This window comes from Mustela erminea, chromosome 15, assembly GCF_009829155.1.
Source record: "Mustela erminea isolate mMusErm1 chromosome 15, mMusErm1.Pri, whole genome shotgun sequence".
NCBI lineage: Eukaryota > Metazoa > Chordata > Mammalia > Carnivora > Mustelidae > Mustela > Mustela erminea.
This window is the reverse complement of record NC_045628.1, coordinates 81,068,982-81,093,006: the sequence shown is the minus strand read 5'-3', so window position 1 is coordinate 81,093,006 and position 24,025 is coordinate 81,068,982. Positions and strand designations below refer to the sequence as shown.

Here is a 24,025-nt window from a genome sequence, read left to right as displayed (position 1 = left end):
GGAGGGCCAGCACTTCCTACCCCCTCGTGTTTCTGTTATTTCAAACCTAAATAGGGGCTGCTGGTCTAGACCGGATCCAGAGAGGGCTTTCCACAACCTGCCCCTCCTAGTGGTCTACAGCTTAGAGAAACAAGTGGTCATGGACCTCCTAAGCTTATAATTGGGAAACGAGAAAGAGATTCTGCTGCAGCATAGATAAAAACACCCAAAACAAAAATTTAACCCTCCTCCCCAATTTCTTAAAAACTAAAGACCAGTCTATCATTGGCTATTTTCTTTTTCTTTTTTTAAGATTTTATTTATTTATTTGACAGAGAGAGATCACAAGTAGGCAGAGAGGCAGGCAGAGAGTGAGAGAGAGGGAAGCAGGCTTCCTGCTGAGCAGAGAGCCCGATGCGGGACTCGATCCCAGGACCCTGAGATCATGACCTGAGCCGAAGGCAGCGGCTTAACCCACTGAGCCACCCAGGTGCCCTTATCATTGGCTATTTTCTAAGAGCTCAGATAAATGCTTGCTTTGGAGACTGTACTGGTGATTTGATGCTTAGATGACTTCGCCTCAACACGGTGTGCTTGGCAAAGGAGTTTGGTTATAATTGGTGACAATTCTGACACTTCCCTCCCCTCAGAGCCAGCGCTGCTGTGGCCCCGCCCACCTGCCCCGCCCAGGAGCCCAAGCCCCAGGCGCATCCCGCTCCGCCCAGGGGAAAGCATCTCAGGGGCACGGGCACCCCTGCCTTCCTTTCCCATAACCACTTTGCCCCAGTTATCTCAAAAGCCCGAAACAGGAAATTTGTTAAGGAATTAACAATAGTTATCTCTGGGTGGAGGAGTTTTAAGTGACTTATTTTCTGTTTTAAACATTCCCCGAGGGGCCTTCATTGTTTTCGTAATTTTTTTAATCAAAAAAAAAAAAAAATTTAAAAAGCAAGGGGCAGCAGATGACTCCTACCGCCTACTACCTTCTCCTTCCTCTTTATCATTTGTTATCTTGCAGTTTTGGGCCCCAGGAAGTTTCCCACGGTCAGTGTCACTCCTTGTTTCAGGATGGGGCAGCACCCAATTCCCATCTATAGGTAGAACTCTGAACTTTCTCTCATTACAGGTTTGGTCCTGTCTCTCCTATTAAACTCTAAATGCCCAGTGGGCAAGGATTCCAGAGCAGGGGAGCTGGGCAGTCCTGTCAGCTCTTAAATATGCACATGCTTTTTTTAAGCTGGTACTTTGATTCTAATTTTAAACATTTGTAGTAACAATAAAAAGCATTTATGGAGTATTTAGGTCAGAATCTGTCTAAGCACTCCATAAGCATTAACACTCCTTGTGGAACCCTAAGAACTGAGTACTACTATTTTACAGATCCCCATTTTACAGGTGAGGAAACTGAGGCAGAGAACAATATAGTAATTAGAGAGCGGCAGAGCCAGAGTCTGAGTCCAATCTGACCCCAAAAGCTGTGTTCTACTCGTAGAAAACACACATAAACTTCAATTACTTTCCTTGAGGCTGCTATTGCTGCTCTGCATAGTAGGGACAAAGGCAAGGAAAGACCACTTAGGCCATAAATCTTCCCAGAGTCTAAATAACAACAGGACCAAAGTGAGTAACCTAGGCGACTCACCCAGAGAGGTTGTCCGCAAAGACAAGAAGCCTTTTGCATTCTGCAGCGTGTCCTTGCCGTCACACACCAATTTCTTGACAATCATTAACTAGGAAATTAAACAGTGGAAAGCAGAAGCCTGACTTATACAAAGGAGGAACAGAGAGAATCCCAGGAGTTTGTGGGGAGGGAGGAAAAGACGGAGGCTGCCGTTCCCGACTGCCTTAGTGCCAGCTACAGATCACAGCAGGGTTGGATCTGATCAGTTTCTCACTAAAGACAGCTGGAATAAACAAATCAACAGAACAAGGGGCCATTTGGTGATTGTTTCTAGATGCTCTGTTAGAGGAGGGAATAAGTAAGCTGTTTGAAGAGAACTTCAGCATTTGATCCATACTCGTCATGCGTTACGGGAATTCTGTCTAAACACCCTGGTTTTTCCCAGCAGGACATTTTCTCAGGGCATTCTTCTGGGGACACAGAGAGGTAGTTCATCTGTCTTGCAAGCCTGTCCAGCTGTCTTGGGCTTCTGAGGTCGCCTTCCCCAGCTCTGACCAGTTGGTGGTGGTTCAACTCTCAGGAGAACTGTTTATGGGGAAGACGGGAGATAAGACTCCGCACAGGGACAGGTTCAGATTCTTGGCTGAATGAGAAGGCACAGGCTGGGAAAACCCTGCAAAGGGGTTCTGTTTTTCTGAGTGACTCATCGGCTGCTTTTGAAGGACGTTTTTCTAGTGCCAGCTGCTCACACGAAGCAAAGGCTATCATGACGTTCGTGGCAGATGGAGCAAAAGGAGTCTTTAGAAGAGGTTCTAATAAATGCCCCACCAAGGTGATTTCCTAGATGTCTGGGTCCATGAGAAAATGTCTAGCAGTTGCTTTGAGAAAAAAACTGAGTATTTGCACAGGCAAGTTTGGTCAATATTTTTCTCAATATCAACTTCAAGGATTTTCTTTTGGATTTGAGTAGAATTTTCTTCTTTTAAAATAGTTCTGCGTTTATTTCTGTCAGGGATTTGATAAGAGCTTGAAAATGATCACAAAAAAAGAGAACCTTACCCAATGCCCTTAATGTTTCAGTTCAACCCCCTAAACATCTTTCTTGGCCCTACCACACACTGGTCATGTGACAGTAGGCTAGAGACTTAACCTCTCTCCCCAAGGCTCCATGGTTCTCTCTGTAAAATGGGGATATAGGTTGGTATCTCCGTGAAGGAGCTGTGAGAATTAGATGAGAGTCCTTGTAATGTTCTTAATGTGGGACTGAGTCCCAAATAAAAGTTTTCTGTAATGTTGCTGTATTGTCAGTTACCAAGAGGTCATTATGTGCTGGGCACTAGACCAGAGGCTAGAGATGGGTAAAACCATTGTGTGGCCCCTCCTCTCAAGAAACAGGCAAACACAGTGCTTGTCAAGATCTGTTCCCCAAGGCAGTTGCACCAGCATCAAAACCGACTTGTTGAAAATGCAAATGCCTAGGCCCCACCCCCTGATTTCAAACCCGTGGGGGCCGGGCCCAGCCATCTGCCATTTATAAGCCCATAGGTGCCCACTGAAGGCTGCGAGCCATGACAGAATGAATGGGACACATCTGACGTGTATTTGGTAATGATTCTTCGCTCAGGGAATTTATAATTTCCTGTGACCAGTGCCATGATCACTACTAGGAGAGGTACTGGATCAACCCAGCTCACATTTGAAATTAAGTTTGTTGCTCGGCGGTATTTTCCTAATGAGGAAAATACTGAAGTGTCTTTTAAAAAATGTACTTATTGATGTTTGCCATATCGAAAGTGCATGCCACGAGGACCTTCATGATTGTTTCCTTTTCCATTGGTCCTACATGGTCTCTCTTCTCCCCTGAGACAATGTCTCTAGAAATTTCTCAGTCAGGCTCCAGGACCCAACCTGGGCTGGGTTCAAAGCAAACTAAGAAACATTTATCTAATCTGGGGCGGCTTCCCCAAAAGCAAAAAGCAAAAATGGGAGAAATCAGGTGAATCTAAAACATAAAAATGCGACGGACACAGCAGTGTTCTTGAAGCGATGTAGCCGCCAGCCCACAGCCTGATACACCAGAAGAGCGGCACTGGAGGGAGGCCCCAGGCCCCCATGTGTGCTGTTCCTTCTTTTTTGCTCACTAAATGGTCTCCTGAGGTAAAAGCACTATATTCCTGGGTTGCAGTAAAGCACTGACTTGCTACATAAACACACACACACCCACACACACACCCATACACACACACACCTCAAATTAACTTCCATATCATCAAGTATTAGTTTCTAGTCTGTTCCAACACTGAGGGAGCAATGGGGAAAATTCACTATCAGATTCGACAGACCACCAGAAAAAGGAACAACAATCATCCTTTTGTAGACTTTCAAGGAACAGACTAGCAGTTCAAAAGCTATTCCATAAGCTAGTCCAAAAGCTATTTCTGGAAACCATGCTAGTCTTGTAGCACGTCTGAATCAGAAAACCTAACCAAAGTCTACATTTACTGCATATCAACTGTGCACTTCTCAAGTGAGCCCCGTGAGAAGTTAAGTTATTCTTCCACATTCAGACACATAGAAGACGTTTTCACGACTCAAGCCATCTGCATGAAAGATCAAATCCATAACCATAGAGAATGCTTTGCAAACTTACAACGCATCCTCCATCCTTGAGCTGGTTTTATATAACTTGCTTTATTTTCTTATTTTATTTAAAAAGGTAACAGGGGGGCGCCTGAGTGGCTCAGTGGGTTGGGCCGCTGCCTTCGGCTCGGGTCATGGTCTCGGGGTCCTGGGATCGAGTCCCGCGTCGGGCTCTCTGCTCAGCAGGGAGCCTGCTTCCCTCTCTCTCTCTCTGCCTGCCTCTCTGTGTACTGTGATCTCTCTCTGTCAAATAGATAAATAAAGTCTTTAAAAAAAAAAAAAAAGATAACAGGGTTCCTTTACAAAAGTAACTTATTAAACATTCATTTAAAAAAAGAGTTGACGTCACCATTAACAATGGTTTGAACCAAAATAACTTTTGCCTAAATTATTCAATAACTGAGGTAAAAATGTTTGGGTATATGCACAAATTGGCTTACAAAACTAAAACTTAAAATGGATGTTGTCCAGATGACCTCTGCAGGAGCATTCTGGGAACACATTAGAGAAGAGAACCAGGAAGGACCTCAGAGACAGCATCTGTCCTGTTTCCTGGGAGATGCCATCCCCAGCCACCCAGGCCTCCAGGAAGTCAGACTTCGTTGTCTATATGTCCTCACAGTTAGTAGCTCACCCAGTTAAGTGATAGCTGTCAGAATGAACTAGCTATAAAACAGCAGAATTCTAGAAAGCATTCAAGGATATCTGGACCATAAAGAGGAGACCTTAGCCCCAGAGCAGCAGAAATAGCATAAGAAAGTAAATGCATGGGTCAGGACTGGCAGGAAGAGCAGCCAAGATCAGATACTACAACTAGACACTGAAGACCTAGCAGAGAGAGTCTGGGGCCTCACCCCAAGGAGACAAGGAACTGGGAGAGACTGCAGATCACAAGTGAGAAAGTAGAGTGTAGGACTGAAACTTACAATAAAGCAGCAGTAATTAAAACGGTATGGTAACAACAGCACAGACAATCAAACCAAGGGAATAAATAAGGACTCCAAAATCGACGCCTTTTTATGGGATAAATTCATCTATGGAGAGGTGGTAGTGGAACATCCTGGTTAGAAACTGGTAGGAGAGCAAACCACACGTTAGATCTATAATGAGCTATTTGTGTTCAACTCATCAGAACGTTCAGTTCATTTATTCAACAAACATCGGCTGTCTTTTTTGGTGCCTGGTGCTATGCCAGGCATGGAGACTGCAAAGATGGCTAAGACACAGTGTGCTGACACTGACATACTGGTTGGAGATAAGACATGTGTATGGTTAATTATAACACAGCATGGTAGATGCTGCAGAGGTAAGAAGTGCTGTGGCAGTAACAAGAGCCAAGTAGCCAACTGATCTGGCAAGTTTTGGGCAGGTTTTCTTTGGGAGTAGAAGATGTTTTGGCCAAACCATATGGCTTTGTCTGTAGTGCCGGAAGAGAAGCCAACCTGTCTTCACTGGTGTCCTGCCATGAAGGTGGTCAGGGGTCTACAAGAAGGCACAGTAGAAAGGAACACAGAAAGGTAGAAATGCTGCTACTTTAAAGAGTGTCCTGCAGTCCAAGGAGAGAAGTGTAACCAACCATCTGCTTTGTTGCTGCTAAGTAATATAAGACCGAAGAACTATCACTTAACAAGTCTTCAAGGACAATTCCCTTAAGTAATTCAGAATGATCTAAAGAGGGGGAGCCTGGGTGGCTCAGTTGGTTTAGCCACTGCCTTTGGCACAGGTCCTGATGTCAAGGTCCTGGGACTGAGCTCTGCGAGGGGCTCTCCACTGAGCTTCTCCCTACACCCACCCAAGTGCACACACTCTCTCTATCAAATAAAAATAAATAAAAAATGATCTAGAAAATGGAAAAAGTGAGAATGTTCCTCCACTAATTGGATAAATCTTATAAAGTCTTAATAACAATTTCAAATAAGGACAGTACAAATGGTAAAATCATGAGTCAGTCTGGATTAGAAACATGGAGGCAAAAGAGCAGAAATAAGATATTGGGAAATAAATTTCAAAAATGTATTTTAAAAAGCTATCATTATTGTGATAGTGTTGTGTGGTGACAGATGGGACCTACACTTGTGGTAAGCAGAGCATCACACATAGGTTCACAGAATCACTAGGCTGTGCATGTGAAATTAACATAACATCACATGCCAACAATAGTTCAGTTAAAAAAAAAAAAAAAGATATGACCAAGTAGGAGTTGTAATAATAGCTTCATATTGGGAAAGTTATATGCAATTCACCTCATTAAGAGATGGTGGGGGGAAGTATGGTTGATTAAATGCAGCAGAAATATTTGAACACTGATTTCTCCATAAAAACTGTTAGCGAACTAGGAACACAAGTAATGTTGGTGAATTTTATATAAGGCATCTATCAAAAACCTAGTGCAAATATTGTATTTAAAGATAAAATACTAGGAGTTTTCCCTTTTTTTTTTTTTTTTAAGATTTTATTTATTTATTTGACAGACAGAGATCACAAGTAGGCAGAGAGGCAGGCAGAGAGAGAGAAGAGGAAGCAGGCTCCCCGCTGAGCAGAGAGCCCAGCTTGGGGCTTGATCCCAAGACTCTGGGATCATGACCTGAGCGAAGGCAGAGGCTTTAACCCACTGAACCACCCAGCTGCCCTGGAGTTTTCCCTTTAAAGAAAATAGCAAAAATACCTTATTGCCGCTTCTTTTCAAAATTATAAAAGTTATCTAGCCATTAGAATAAGAGGAAAAGAGGGGGAGAAAAAGACATAAAACTGAAAAGAAAGAGACAGCTGTCATTACTCACTGATAACGATAGTCTAAATTAAAAAGACCAAAAAACAGTAAGATTTACAATGTTCCTGAATGGGAGGATATTAATATCCTCCTATTGGGAGGGCAATTTCCTCCCAAATAATCTAAAATTCAGAGCAACTTCAATCAAAAGGCCAACAGGATATTCTGAGGAAGTTTGCAGGCTCTTAAAATGGATGTAGAAAGTTAAGGACCAAAGACACTTTGAAAAAGCACTGAGTATGGCTTGCCTTATTTGAAATGAAGACCGGTATTAAAGTTGTAGTAATAAAACAGTATGGTAATAGAAAGAGATGATTAGACCAACTGAATAAATGGAGAATCCAAAATGGACCCATGTTTATTTGATAAGTTAGGACATGGTCAGACGGCATTAGAACTTAGGAAAAATAATCATACCGTAAATAAAAATAATTCTAGCCAAATGGACACATAACTAAATGTTCAAAACTGGAACTTGAATAAAACTTTTAGAAATGGAATATACATACAGTGAGGTTGAGGAAAAAGGATTTTGAATAAGACAAATAAAACACAAATGATAGAGGAAAAAGTCGATACATTTGAAACAGCCCCATGTAAGGATGGATTCCAGGGGTCAAAATCCCTTCTAGAGAGATAAAAATAATGGGTACCTGAATTAAAATACTATCAATAAAAGTGGAAACGATGGAAGATATTATAATTTATTCTGTTAGAATTAGAAATTTTTTCCCTAGTCTCTTTTCTTATTCTTATTAATAAAGGAGTCAAGAATTATATTATAATCACAGATAATACAAATGTATTTGGTCTTTAGCAGAGATCCAGAAGACTCGGTGTGCAGTTCTTACTCAGTTCTTCCCAACCTTAGCTGAAGATGGTTATTAACTGGAAAGATAGGTCCTTCCTACGTGTAATTTTCTTTATGGGCTATAAAATTATCACTGTATTATCATACATTAAATATTGATTCCTTAAATAGCTTTTAAGCACCTCAACAGCAAGGATGTGTTTATTTCATTTCTGTGTCGCCAGGATCTAGCACAATGTTTGGCACATGGTAGGAACTCAGTAAAGGCTTGATGAACGAAAAATAGTAAATTTATCCCCAAACCCTGCTTCTCTCCCACCCTCTTTTTGGTCTTAGCAAACTTTAAGGCCAGATCAGGGGGTAACAAATCCTCAGGGTTAATGCATTTCAAGGGAAGCACTTAGTCCCTAAAAGTCCAGAAAGTTCCAAGAGTGTGGAGTTGATCCACAGCCTTATGTCAATCTTAAGTGAGTCGGGACCTAGTTCCATCAGTCCTGGCCCTAAGATGCAGTCCAATCCTCAGGTTCATTCTCACTTTTCCCTTATTCCTGTAGATGCCACTGGATAAAGGGGAATGAAGTCTGATCCTAGACCCATCTTCCTCCCTTCCTTTCCCTCTCTTTGACCAATTCTCTCAAGCCTGGAAGAACTGAGGGGGTCTGGGAGAGGCAGCCTTAGCTAGCAGGAGAACATGGCTGCATTGATTCTATATGTTCCAATTTTGATCCCCCCCCCACTTCCTCTGTGGGCCCCCAGTACAGGAAAAGAAACTGAATGCCATTATTCTCCTATAGCTGGAATTAAGTAGTAACAACACAGTCAGGAAACAAAGTAAGGCAGTTTTGCTCATCCAAATTTGTGAGTTTAAAAGTATAATAACATCCACGGTTGGAAGAAAATTAGTACTCGGGTCGAATGAGAGTGAAATTTGATAGGAATTTTCTGTAAAGTACTATGGCAATGTGTATCTAAAACCTTACAAATGTGCAACCCTTTGATGTAGTGATTTCACTTCCAGACACGTCTTCCCAGGAAATGGTCAGCAATGTTCACAGATGATACTAACAAAGATATTAGCTGCAGATTAATTTACTATACTAAAATTTATAAGCAACCTAAATGCCCGGTATTGGGGTGATGATTAAGTAAATTACAGTCTAGCCATATAATGGAATACTATGCATACATTTAAAAAGATAATAGTGATATAGGAAATACTTCAAAACATATGGCTAAATGGGGGGAAGAGGCTCTGAAAGGGTGTGTATAGTATAAGCCCTGGTTTTCAAGAACAGGTTTTTAACTCCGATTCAGTATGACTGACTCAGGACAAGTATATCCTGTATATGTACTGAAGAGGGGACTCTCATCGGTGAGACAGAGATTTTAAACATTTCTGGAAGACAAAGCAAATGCAAGCGTATTGTTGCTTAAAATTGACTGAAGCAGGGGCGCCTGGGTGGCTCAGCCAGCTAAGCATCTGCCTTCGGCTTAGGTCATGTTCCCAGGGTTCTGGGATTGAGTTCTGCGTGGGACTCCCTGTTCAGCGGAAAGTCTGCTTCTCCCTCTCCCTCTGCTCCTCCGCCCTCCCCTGGTTGTGCTCTCTCTCTGTCTCAAATAAATAAATAAAATCTTACCAAAAAAAAAAAAAAAACCCCAAAACAAACAATAAAACCCCCAAACACCTGAGTGGAGTAAACTGCAGCCCAGAATACCCATAGGGAGGGAGTGAGGGAGTAAGGAGTGGGAGCCAGTCTTTCTGGCAAAACCCCAGGGAAGCTCTGGGCAGGGGGCCAGTAGGCTTACAGAGTAAGAACAAGGAAAGGTGCTGAAAAGCAGGAACAAATTGGAAGTCTGCCTACAGAGCCACAGCACACGTCTCCCTTAGTCCTGTGTGTTGCTGGAAAGGAGCCAGCATTTACTCCCGGGCTCCAACAGGAGGGTTCTTCTAAAGAGAAATCAAATGAACCATGGAGGGAGACTTCCCTCTCTAAGGGTGAGTTTCTGCACAAACTCACCAGGAAGCAAGTCCCTAGATTCATCAAGTCCTGCCCCAGAGGCAGACTCCGCATTGACAGTGTGCCTAACAGAGAGGCAGCACCTCACACCCCAGGCATCCAGAATGATTAACTGAGGTAACATATCAACAGGAGACATCTCACTGAGGGGTCAAATTCAACATTGAAGGAACAAGAAACTGAGGTTTCAGTCTAGGTACAAACAAAGGTGCAAAGGGAACCAATGGAAGGAATGAACACAGCAGTTGTTAAAAATGAGAGAACTAAATGCAAATGAACCTCTTTCATACCAAAAGATACCACCTGAACTGATATATTAATCTTTCGGTCAATGAACAACAGATGCATCCCGTTTAGAATTGTAAGAGTTACCACTGAAAGGTCTAACTCAGAAATGACTGTAAGAGTTTCCTCTTCTCTACTCACTGGTTTTGTTTTTTTTTTTATGCCACATATGTATACAGCTTCAATAAAATTTTGAAAGTAAAGGGAAAAACGTGCATATAGAGATTATCACTGGGCTTTTCTATTTCTCATGTGGAATTCAGAGATACATTTAATATAAAAATGTTGGAGTCTGCATTGAAGGACCTTTGGTGAGAGGATGATTTTTCTCTATGAATTTCCAGAAACAGAGAACGGACATCACTTGTTTTTCGTTTTTTCCAAGAGACCCGGCTTACTTAAATCAAAAGCTAGTGCATTTACTTTTGCTTTTATTCCTTACTAGGGCCTTAGGTTGGTTGGTTGGTTTTTTTCAGTTTGGCAAACCATGTTCCTGGCTTCCTGGAACTACACAGTGGCAGTTTTGATTACGAACGCTCCTCTCCCTGGGTCCAGCTGTCATTGTTGCTATGCACATAGGACATTTTTGCTGGCATTACTTAGGGAACTGGGACTGAACAGAGAGCCAGGGCCTTAGAACGTTTTGTTGTGAAAGAAACACTTCAAAGGAGCATCTGAGCACCCAGCCATTTTGTGATCTCCCATTTCAGTCTCTTCCTTTGCTTAATATATCTGCTTTAATTTCTAGTATTTCCTTCCCCTGATAGAGTCGTAAAAGCTTTATTTATTCCCTCCACTACTCTGGCAAGTGTAAAGTCCCTCCCTTTCCCTCTTTTTTCTCCCTTTATCTTCCCTTCATGTTTGTGCCTAATCTGAAGGTTCCCAGAAATATAGTTTTCAGAGAGGAAATGCAACTAAAATCCTATCAGCCAATTCTTCAAATGTTCAGAAGGGTCCACAGACATTAGCACATGGTTACCTTTTGAATTCACATTCCCACATTTGTTCAAATGCACCTGATCCGCTTTATCTGGAATCTGTAATGAACTTAGGAACAAGATTTTTCTTTTGTTGTCTCGTTCTGTACAAGATTACCTACTATCCCCATTTCTTTTAGCAGGTCCTTGGTTTTATACCTGCAGTGCGGAATCTCTGTAAAGTGGACATGGCCCTCACCTTGAACTTGTTTGTCAAGTTTGCTCCGGTGTAAGAGCCAACTCCACAGGCCCCGGCACCAGCGGAGTCCATGTTGGGAACGAACAATTATTGAATTGTTGGTTCTTAGACTCACTGAAACACAATGCAGTGGTTGTTCTGTGAATGTCACTAGCTGACTGACTGACTGCTAACTGATCCACCAACCGGGCTGGTCTCTGCCGCACAACAGCTCAAGCGAAGTGAGAGGAAGTACAGGGAACCAAAAAATCTGTCATGATTCCCACCAACTGCAATGGTTCACATTTTCATATACAAAGAAAAGTTGAGTGTAGAGAAAAAATAACTCCCGGGGTCCAGCAGATGCAAGATGAAAGATGGGAATGATTTCTATTCACTGGTATTAATCACAAACTGAGGGACTTAAGCAACAGAAACCTATTTTCTCACAGTTCTAGAGGCTAGAAGTTCAAGATCAAGGGGTCAATAGGTTGGTTTCTTGTGAGGCCTCTCTCCTTGGGGTTAGATGGGCTACATTCTCTTTATGCCTAAAGACTAGGTGCCTTCCTTCTGTGTGTGCCTGTGTCTTAATCCCTTTTTCTTAGAAGGACACTAGTCATATTGGATCAGGGCCCATCCTAATGACCTCACCTTAACTTAATGACCTCTTTCTCCAAATACAGTCACATTCTGAGATACTGGGGATTTGGACTTCAACATATGAATTTGAGTGGGAGGGGAGACATGATCCAGCCTGTAACAGAGAGCTTTCATGTTCTTTATATTTCTATCCTTTCCATTTCTCTTGACCTAAAACTTATTTTTAGTTCTTATTTCATATACCACCCATTGCTTTTTCCATTCATCAAAATCTATTTATTGAGTTTCCGTAATTCTCCCTTACACTGTGCTTGGTGTTAGAGATCCCAGGGTGGTTCCTACCACTGAGAAGAAGGTGACATGTAAAAAAAACAAAACAAAACAAAACTGTTAACGAGCCAATAAATACCGCCATGGGGGTTTGAATGCCATTTTGTGGGAGCTCAGAAGACCAGTGTCCTCCACCTGGGAGCAAGCAAGTTTGAGCAGAGAAGATGACAATATGGTAGCTCTTAAAATAATACATATGAATTCATTAGGAAGAGAAAATGGAGATAAAGTCATTCTAGAAGATGGGACTAGAAAATACAAAGTACAGAGCATGGAAAGTATGGCATAGTCTTTAGTTGTAAGCTGGGGGCCTGAGGACAGGGAGCAAACAGAAATGAAGCTGGAGAGGTCGGTTGGAGCCAGGGTAAGAAATTAGGACTTTAGGCAGAGAAAGCCAATCAACATTTTAACACATTAATTAACTAATAAATTACTAATAAAATACAGGTTTCAAAGTACTGCTTTTATGTTATCTAGGAAGAGGCTTAATTAGTTCTGCCCTGCCAGCGGGACTCTTAGCTCATCAATGATAGGACCTTTACCTAATACTTCATTTGCATTCCATATGTCCCTATCATCATCACTATGAGGGACTAAATGAGTAAAAAAAAAAAAAAAAGGAATCCTTTTCTTTCTCAGAAACTATCGTCTCTGTGCCTAATATCTGATGAGGATCAAGGTACTTGCATATGTAGGCACATATAAAACACTTTCTCTTACATATATATTTGAGGAAAATTTTTTTAAGAATGGGTAGAAATATGCCTGCTTCAAGTATTTTCCTCAAAACCTATTTAAAAATTGGGTAGACTAAATCACTTCTTCATTTTATAGACCAGTGGAACAAAGATCTCTAAATTAACATGAAGTGAAATCAACTGGTCCTTTCTGTCAAACACCAAACACTCTTTCCCTGAAAAGGTTCCATTTGATCTTTATACTATTCAACAAAACAATTCACCCTGAGATGAACTTTCCCTACTGGAATTTTCTTGGCATTTACATATATGGTAGACATCCTTAAACTTGTTATCTGCTGTTCTCTAACAGTTTCATAAAAATAAATTCCTTTAAAAGATCATTAAAAGTGGGGCGCCTGGGTGGCTCAGGTGGTTAAGCATCTGCCTTTGGCTCAGGTGAGTTCTGGAGTCCTGGGATTGAGGCCTACATTGGGCTCCCTGCTCAGCAGGGGTCTGCTTCTCTCTCTGCCCCTTCCCCCTCTCATTCTCTCTCTCTCTCTCTCTCTCTCTTAAATAAATAAAAGCTTTAAAAACAATCATTAAAAATACATTTGTACTTTTGTATCCCCCCATCAGCACAGGGCCTGGTGTACAGAAAATAATAATGACAAACATGGTATATAGTGTCAGATACTTAATGTATAATTGACTCATTTATTTCTTATAATAATCCATGAAGTATGTGCCATTATTAACCTTATTTTAAAGATGTAAAACAGGCCCAAAGAGGTCAAGCAACTCACCCCAAGAGCCATGACATGTAATTGGCAAGTTGGACTGGCTGTAGAGTCTGATGTCTTGATTCTTGCTATGCTAGTTAAGAAGGTTTCATAAAGGGACATCTGGGTGGCTCATTCGGTTAAGTCTCTGCGTTCCGCTCAGGTCATGATCCCAGGGTCCTGGGATTGAGTCCCATATCAAGGTCCTCGCTCAGCGGGAAACCTGCTTCTCCCTCTGCCTCTCCTTCTGCCTGCCATTCCCCCTGCTTGTATTCTCTCTCTCTCTGTCAAATAAATAATAAACGGAATCTTTAAAAAAAAAAGTTTTCATAAGTATTAGCTTATTAATCCAGCCATCATCTGAGCCTCTGGGTTATTGCTAGGACAGATTCCCCACTGAATGCAGGCAGCTGCTGGATAAGAAGGCAGCAAAGAACTAGTCTCATCGGTCAGTGCCTGGCAATGCATTCCACCGCCCCGGGCCCCATAGCTCTGTCTCCCAGCACAGCTGTACAAGGTCAAAAGACCTGTGTGTGTGCGGCTCAGGGAGGCAAGGGAAGAGACAATGTCTTGCTTTCTTCTCCCTATGTGCCAGCAGATACATTCGCCAAAAGGCTTTTGTTTTTATAAACGTGGCTCAAGGAAAATATAAAGTGAGAGGGGTGGTTATAATTTCCTAATTTTTTTCTAAAACAATGAAGGACAGATATAATTCATAATAATAGCTACCATTTATTGAACTCTACAACAGGTACTAGGCCAGGTGCTATCCTGCATGGTCTCATTTAATCTCCAGGGCAACCCTAAGCAGTAGGAACTCCTCTTCCACTTAGGAAAGTGAAGCTCAGAGGCCAAGACTAAGCAGCTGTACACAGCAGAGCCTTCCTCTTCCTCCTCTACCTCCTCCTCTTCCTCACCTTCCCCCTACCCATTCCCCATTCCCCTTCTGTCTCCTCCTACGCCACCCTCCCAGTTTGGTCCCTGTTTATCTGTTATTTCTCTCTCCTTATAAGTTGAAGTATCAGTGACACATAGTAAAAAAACCTTTTTTTTCCCACTGTTAATTTTTTTCTGGAATAAAATGGCATTAGGCTTATGACGTTTCTTTTAAATCTTTATTTCTTGGGGCACCTGGGTGGCTCAGTGGGTTAAGCCTCTGCCTTCAGCTCAGGTCATGATCTCAGGTCCTGGGATAGAGCCGCGCATCGGGCTCTTTGCTCAGTGGGGGGTCTGCTTCCCCCTCTCTCTCTGTCTGCCTCTCTGCCTACTTGTGATCTCTCTCTCTGTGTCTAATAAATAAATAAAATCTTTTTTAAAAAAACACTTGATTTCTTAGGGATGTACAGTAAAGTGTTTACAGTGAAATAATAAGATGTCAACCCTAAAATGCTCTAGCCAAAATAAACAAATAAATAAATAATCTAAAATGAGAGAACAGGGTGCCTGGGTGGCTCAGTCAGTTTAGTGTCTCACTCTTGATTTCAGCTCAGGTCATTATCTCAGGGTCCTGGGACTGAACCCTGCATCAGGTTCCATGCTCGGCGGGGAGTCTTTCTCTTCCTCTCCCCCTCCCCCTGCACTCTCTCTCTAAAATAAATAAATACATCTTAAAAAAAAAATAAAATGAGGGCGCCTGGGTGGCTCAGTGGGTTAAAGCCTCTGCCTACATCTCAGATCAAGGTCTCGGGGTCCTGGGATCAAGTCCCCCATTGGGCTCTCTGCTCAGTGGGGAGCCTGCTTCCCCCGCTCTCTGCCTGCCTCTCTGCTTCTTTGTGATCTCTCTCTCTCTGTCAAATAAATAAATAAAATCTTAAAAATAAAATAAAAAAATTAAAAAATACAATGAGAATACAGATAAAAGAGAAACAAAACGGGACACATTTTTATAGTACAGCTGTGTGCCCAGATCTAGATGGGGACATTTCCAGCACCTGAAGGAGTCCAACTCTTTGTGTCAACATTTACTACCTGATGGAAATGCCATTAAAGTCTTGGTGAAAATTCATATCAAAGCAAGACCTTCTTGGGGTAAAGTTTCTTCTTGAGCATTAGAAATGTCTAATGCACAGCAAAGCTTCCTGTGGCTGAGATACCATGGAAATCAGAAAAGTCATTGACCCAACCAGGTCATATTTAATTTGGACTTCAGCAGCTAATTTAAATTTAAATTCAATTGGCCAAAAGTGATTTGCATGAAATCCTTCATTAGGAGAATATGTGTTCATAATGCAAGTTGTTAGTGAGCAACACAGTCTGTGTTGTGATGGGACCTGTGATACAAGAAAGGAGCCCTTCCTCCAGTCCCTGCTTAATTAAGGCTATGTATAGAGGTGACCTGGGAAGGTCGCATAGATGGTGACTATCACATGGTCACTACTATTAGTGGTGTGCTTTTTGTGCTCAGGGTAATGTTGTACTCAAAAACTTGTGATTTTTTTAATGCTCAAAACTTCCTGTAAGTGATAAGTAGAATAACAGATATGCTTAAAACTGTATGGATGCCCTTTTTGGGGAAAACTGAAATTTAGATTCTATCTACTAGTTAATCAAATTTTATTCTATTCAGTTTGGTTATACTCTAGAAGTCTAGAATCTAAAGAGTCTTTAAGTGATTGGCTGGTACTTGCATAAGAAAAGGGGCTAGTTGATGCTGCAGAATCAAGTATCAGTAGTAGGTGAGTAGTGGACATGCCGATGCAGAAGTTAGGTGAGGAGTTTGGCTTCCAGTGTGTTCTTTTTTATTATAGCAGGATTATTTAAGGCCATTGAGATTAGAAAGGCTGCAGTAAGTAAACTAAGTAATCACTGAAAAAAGTGCTGAAATTAGCTCTACTTAGAGTGATCCTACTCGGTTAATAATCAGAAGTGACAAAATGGACATGCAGAGGAAGGGGATCACCTTTGTTATTTTTTCCCTGCAAGAGCAATGAAATGGCACTTTGAGATGCTACAACAATGAAAAAGGATGAAATTTCTCCATAATGGATATATATGCTTAAGTGTGGGCTTTTCTACAGGAAAATCTTACTTCATTCCTCTTCTAATCCTTCCTCTCTTCCCCCCATACACAACATTTGAGTCTCATCTGGAGAAAGATGAACCCACTTCTCTGAGATGTTCATCATGGAGTGTCTCTGCAGAATACATGATCTCATATATCGAAAACCCTAAAGGAGTTTTCTCTACCGGAGGCTGTTAGAACCAATAAGCAAAGTCAGTAAAGCAGCAGGATACAAAATTAACATACCCAAATCAGTTGTGCTTTTATATACTAACAACAAACTACCTGAAAATAAATAAGATAATCCCTATTCCCCATAGCACCAAAAACAATAAAATACTTAGGAATCAACTTAACCAAAAAAGGGAAAGACCTCTAACCTGAAAACTGTAAGACATTGATTAAAGAAACTGAAAAAGACACAAATAAATAGAAATATATCCTATGATCATGGATCATTGGAATTGTATTATTAAAATACCCATGCAAGGGATGCCTGGGTTTCTCATTCAGTTAGGCATCTGCCTTTGGATTGGATTGTGATCCCCAGTGTCCTGGGATCAAGTCCCGTACTGGGCACCCTGCTTCTCTCTCTGCCTGCTGCTCCCCCTGCTCGGATTCTCTTTCTCTGGCAAACAAATAAATAAAATCTAAAAAAAAAAAAAGTCCATGTTACACCAATCCCTATCCAATTCTGACATATTTTACAGAAATAGAAATTATAATCCTAAAGTTAGTATGGAGCCACACCAAGTACATCCTACTTTCAGACTGTATTACAAATCTATAGTAATCAAAAAAGTATGGCACTCACATAAAAAGACACACAACCAGTGGGTGGAATCAAGATCCCAGGAAGAAATCCGTGCATATAGTCAACAAATATTTCATGAGGGAGCCAAGTATCCTCAGTGCAGGGTGCATTGTACGTAACTCACAAAAATTATGCAGCTCAAAATTACATTGAAATGGGTTAAAGAATTACATGGAAGATCTGAACCATAATATTTGTAGAAGAAAACATAGGGAGTAAAGCTCCTTGACATTGGCCTTAATGATGATTTTTCAGATATGACACCTGAAGTGCCAGCAACAAAAGTAAAAACAAACAAATGGTACTATAGCAAACTAAAAAGTCTCTGCACAGCAGGAGAAATAATCAACAAAATGAAAAGTCAACCTATGTAATGGGAAAAATATTCACAGGCCATAAATCTGATAAGGGGTTAATATACCAATAATGTAATAGAAAAAAAAAACCACAAATGATCTGATTACAAAATGAACAAAGGACAAAAACAGACGTTTTTCCCAAAGAGGATACATGAATGGCCAACATTTCATGAGAAGGCACTTAACAGCAAAACCATAAGGGAACTGCAAATTGAAATCACAACAAGATATCACCTCATGCCTATTAGGATGGCTATTATGAGAAACATGAAAGATAGCAAATGCTGGTGAGGATATGGAGAAAAGGGGACCCTCAAGCACTGTTAGTGGGAATGTAAATTGGTGTAGCCAATCACTATTTCAGAGCAAAATCTGCAGCCCCATGTTCCCTGCAGGATTATGTACAATTACCCAGTCATAGAAATAACCTGTGTCCATCAACAGATCAACATATAAATGGATAAAGAAACTGTGAGATTATATATATGTATATATGTACACAGACACACAGACACACACACACACACACCAGCCACGAAAAGAAGAAAACCTGCTATTTGTGACAACACAGATGGACCTTGAGGACATTATGCTAAGTGAGGTAAGTCGGACAGAGAGACAAATACTGTATGATCTCACTTACATGTGGAATCTTAAAGACAAAAGAAAACAACTCACAGAAACAGAGAACAGATTGGTGGTTGTCAGTGGCAGGGGGTGGGGGAGATGGGTAAAAGTAGTCAAGGAGTACTTCCAGCTCTAAACTGAATAAATTCTGAAGATCTAATGCACAGTACGGTGACCATAGTTAATGATACTGGACTGTATACTTGAAGGTTACGAGGACAGCAGATTTTAAAAGTTCTCATCACACACAAAAATGGTAACTGTATGGTGATGAATATGTCAACTAACCTTATTGTGTTAATCTTTTTGTAATCACATATCAAATCATCACATTGTATACCTCAAACTTACATAAAATTATGTCAGTTATATCTCAGTGAAGCTGGGGAGAAAACCTTCTGTGCCACAAAGGAAATAATAAGTAGAGTGAAAAGGGGTTAATGTCCAGAATATATAAAGGACTCTTAAAACTCAACACTGAAAATCAAACAGCCCAATTAAAATATGGGCAAAGGACTTGAATAGATCTTTCTCTCAAAAAGATAAATGAATGGCCAACAAGCATAAGAAAAGGTGCCCAACATCACTAATCATCAGGCAAATGCAAATCAAAACCACAATGAGATATCACCTTACACCTCTTAGTACAGCAACTCTCAAAACAACAACAACAACAAAACCTGAAAAAAACGCTAGGAAGTTGTGAAGAACTTGGAACCCTTGTGCATTCTTGGTGGGAATTTAAAATGGTGCAACTACTATGAAAAACAGTGGGGGGATTCCTCAAAGAATTAAAAACAGAATGACCATATGATATAGAATTCCCATTCCTGGGGCTATATCCAGAAGAATCAAAACCAGGATCTCAGAGATACATCCACTCCCATGTACACTACAGTATTATTCATAGTAGCCAAGAGGTGGAAGCACCTGAATGTCCATCTCAACAGATGACTGGATCAATGAAATGTAGTATACACATACAATGGACCATGATTCAGCCTTACAAAAGCAGGAAATCCTGGTTATGCTACAACATGGTTATGATACAACATAATGTCCCGAAGAGAATTAGGCTAAATGGAATAAGCTAGGTGCAAAAAGACAAACATGGTATGATTCTACTTCACTCAGTTACCTAAAGTGGTCGCTTATAGGAACAGAAAACGCAATGTGGTTACCAGGGGTTAAGGGTTAAATGGAGGGAAATGAGGGTTGTTCAGTGGGTACAGAGTTTCAATTTTACAAGATAAAAAAGTTCTGGAAGTCCGTTGCGTAACACTGCTGTGCACTTAAAATGGTCAAGATGGTTAAGTTTCATATTCTATGTCTTTTACCCCCCCACACACACACATAGATCAACTGAACACATAACAGTATTAAACAAGGTTAAACAAACAAAAATATAGCTTGAAAGCAAAAAAATAAGCAAACTGTAAGTAACAATAAAACATGAAAAAAAAATCAGGCATAACAATGGTCACAGTACTTTCTCAAATTGAGAATAACCTACTTATCGAAATGTAGAAAATGCTTAAGTCACATCCGTATGAAGAAATGAAGGTTTTTTTCCCACACAGACCAGTTTCCCAAGACCAGCTGGGTGTCTAACAACTCGATTCTATTCTGACACTATCTACCTGGAGTTAGTACAGACCCTACAGATTATGGGTTCTGTCCCAGGAGACTGCACCCTACCCCAACATCAAAGGCCATGGCCGGTCCAGCTCGTCACCTGGGCTTCTGACTAATTGTGTATAAATCCGAGGTGCCTCCAACTCCTTTTGATAACTGGCTAGAATGATTCACAGAATTCAGGAAAGGTTTATATACTAGATTCCCAGTTTATTTATTAAAGTAAATAAATAAATAAAAGAACTCAGAAATAGCCAAATGGAAGAGACACACAGGGCCAAGTATGGAGTTTCCATGCCCCTTTCTGGGTGGGCCCCCCTCCTGCATCTCCACCAACCTGGAAACTCTTCAAACTCCACACTTCAGAGACTTTTACAGAAGCTCTATTATGTAGGCCTGGCTGATAAAATCAACAGCCATTGATGATTAGCTCCATCCCCAATCCCTCTCCCCTCCCACATGTGGGGCTGAAAGTTCCCAGGCTCTCATCAACCCTCTGATTCCCCGGGTTATCAGCCTCCATCCACCTTCCTATCTCATTAGCATTTTGGAGATTTCAAGGGCTTTAGGAGCTGTGCACCAGGAAAGGAAGGTGGGTAAAGACTAAAAATATATTTATCATCATGTCGTAGTATTAAACTTAAGGGTATTTTTGAGAATTCTATCTGATTTTGTGCACGAGCGTGTGTGTGTGTGTGTGTGTAGAGAGAGAGAGACAGACAGAGGACGGGTAAAAGAAGGGAACAGGTGAGAAAAGGAAAGAGCAGAGTGGAAGGAAAACAATAGCAGGCACCGAGAAACAAAATTGTGTTGTGTGTTAATAGCGGATCGTTGTATTTTTCAAGATTTTATAATAGGCACGTATTTTGACAGCCAGAAAAAAAAGTTTGTGTTTTTTTAAAATTATTTATTTATTTGACAGAAAACAAGAGAGCAGAAGCAGAGGGACCAGCAGAGGTAGAGGAAGAAGCAGGCTCTCCACAGAGCAAGAAGCCCCACATGGGGCTCGATCCCAGCACCCTGGAATCAAGACCTGAGCCAAAGACAGATGCTTAACCAACTGAGCCACACAGACACCCCCCAAAAGGCTTTTTAAATTAAGAATTACATCAGACGGGGCGCCTGGGTGGCTCAGTGGTTTGGGCTGCTGCCTTCGGCTCAGGTCATTATCTCAGGGTCCTGGGATCGAGCCCCGCATCGGGCTCCCTGCTCCGCAGGAAGCCTGCTTCCCTCTCTCTCTCTCTGCCTGCCTCTCTGCCTACTTGTGATCTCTGTCTGTCAAATAAATAAATAAAATCTTAAAAAAAAAAAAAAAAGAATTACATCAGATTGGGGCACCTAGATGGCTCAGTGGGTTAAACCTCTGCCTTTGGCTCGGGTAGTGGTCTCGGGGTCATGGGATGGAGCCCCATGTGGGGCTCCCTGCTCGGCGGGGAGCCTGCTTCCCCCTCTCTCTCTGCCTGCTGCTCTGCCTGCTGCTCTGCCTACTTGTGATCTCTCTCTGTCAAATAAATAAAATCTTAAAAAAAAAAAAAGAATTATATCAGATTAAATCTTCAGGAGAAAGAAGGAAGCACTGGGATGGGACGTCCCTGTCATCCTCAAGGACTGGCCCTTGGGAACAGCAACTGCACAGTGTGGGCACAGGCGCTCAGGAACCCTTACATGAGGGGGAGGGGCCAAACGGGCCAAGGCCACTGAAAGGAGTGGAGGCACCGAAAGTCACACTTAACCTTTAGTTGCACAGGCTTATCTAGATCCCCAAATGCATGTGAATTTCCCTTTAAGAGCATCCAGCAAGTTTTTACTGCATATTACTCATGCATCTTACAGTACTCATATTTCTTTCTAATAATGCTGTAATACTGTCAGTCGCACAAATAGATGTTTTCTCCTTCTCAATGCTATAAAACCCAATGAAAATGTATATCAAAAGAATGCATGAATGCAGCACTGAAATTACTAACAAAACACATGCTTGGGACACCTGGGTCTTTCAGCCAATTCAGCTCAGGTCTTGATCTTGGGGTCCTGGGATTGAACCCCTTCTTAGGATCTCTGCTCAGCGAGGATTCTACTTCTCCCTCTCCCTCTGCCCTTCCTCCTCCCCTGATCATGCTCTCTCTCACTCTCTCTCAAATAAAGAAGTAAAATCTTAAAAGCAAACAAACACCAAAACACTTTCTCAAAGGCAGGGTTCCTTGATGAAAGGTGGGGGACTGGGATGAAGGTACACAGTAAAGATGAATCTTTTTTTTTAAATTATTTTTATTAACATATAATGTATTATTTGCTTCAGGGGTGCAGTCTGCGAATCATCAGTCTTACACAATTCACAGCTCACCATAGCACATACCTTCCTCCATGTCCATAACCCAACCACCCTCTCCCTATGCCCCCAACCCCCTACAACCCTCAATTTGTTTTGTGAGATTGAGAGTCTCTTATGGTTTGTCTCCCTCCGATCCCATCTTGTTTCAAGTAAAGATGAATCTTCACAAAGGTGAAAATTATGGGCAGCTCAGAAGGGAAGAGCTCAGGTAAAAAGAAAATCTGCCCTAGTCTGGATGTAGGGTTTTTTTTTTTAAAGAGAAACAGAGCTGCGGGACTAGAAAATCAAAGTTCTGGCCCCAGCCTTGCTCCAAATTACTTCTGTGACTTTTGGCGAGTAGTTCCATCCTTCTCCGGGCCCCCAGTCCTCTGAAGTGAGTGTTAAGGAGAGTTGACTGGAATCAGTCATCTTCAGGAGTCTTCAGCAGAACATTCTAGCATCACAAGATAGAGAAATGTAAAAAGTGATATGCTTTATTGGAAATAGTGGAAAGAGAGGGTTGAGCACAAGGTCTCCACAAGCACATTTCAAGACGCGTGAGCTATACAAAAGTAAATTCGTCTGAAAACGAAATGCACAGGCTGACAGCAGGATAAAATAGAAAGCAATTTTTTTCTCCTTTATAGAGCTTGTCGGTACCTCAGAGTGAACAGAGTATAATCTTCTTAATGTTAATGCAGTGGGGAATTCAGATGTCACTTAGTAAAGAGGTTCGGTAAGGAAATTTAAAGATCATAAATCATAAGAAATTATCTTGTCAGAGGCATAGTGCTCTGATGAGGTTCTCCTAGGTTATTTAAAAAAAAAAAAACTTTTAAAATCATAAAATAAAAAATTGATAGAGAGAGCCATTACAAAATATGGCTCAATGAATTATAGTAAGAATGCTTATAATCAACATCCAGCTCAACAAATAGAATTTTGCCAGCCATACCAGAAGCTCTTCCCTGGGTGCTGGGCCAGTCACAGCCCTTTCACCATTAGTAACCATTATCCTGATTTTCACAGTAATCCTTTATTTGCATTTCTTTGTTACTTTTTCTTCCAGGTGTCCATTCACAGACACAGTAATTTCACCTTGACAATTTAAAAATTCTGTGAATCTGCAGTTTACTCCCCATCCCACTCATTTTTTTTTTTTTTAAGATTTTATTATTTATTTGACAGAGAGAGAGATCACAAGTAGGCAGAGTCAGGCAGAGGCGGGAGGCAGGAGGAAGCAACCTCTGCACTGAGCAAGGAGCCTGATGTGGGGCTTGATCCCAGGACCCTGAGATCATGACCTGAACAGAAGGCAGAAGCTTAACCCACTGACCCACCCAGGCACCCCTCATCCCACTCTTTTTCTTCTAATTTATTTGTTTAAAACTTCGGGTCATTTGTCCTGTAAAATCCCCCAAATCTAGATTTTCTCTTTTTTCCCTTACCTTTAAAAAAAAAAAGATCTTATTTACCTATTTATCAGAGAGAGAGAGAGAGTGTGTGTACAAGCAGGGGGATCAGGAGAAGGAGAGGGAGAAGCAGGCCGCTGGGATTCCAGGCCCCTGGGATCATGAACTGTGCAGAAGGCAGACGCTTAACTGACTGAG

At 41.4% G+C, this 24,025-nt stretch overlaps 1 protein-coding gene across 4 annotated transcripts in view; it reads right to left on the bottom strand.

Annotated features, from left to right (window-relative positions):
* SPATA13 (spermatogenesis associated 13) overlaps positions 1-24,025 on the bottom strand; it is a 338,234-nt gene that overhangs the window by 191,496 nt on the left and 122,713 nt on the right. Inside the window, exon 1 of one of the 4 annotated variants that reach the window (XM_032315383.1) lies at positions 1,622-1,775. The exons of the other annotated variants lie outside the window; for them this stretch is intronic. Coding sequence (XP_032171274.1) covers positions 1,622-1,660 — 39 coding nt within the window. The 5' untranslated portion in view covers positions 1,661-1,775. Of the gene's footprint in view, positions 1-1,621; positions 1,776-24,025 lie in introns of those variants that run through there. 4 annotated transcript variants of the gene reach the window in all.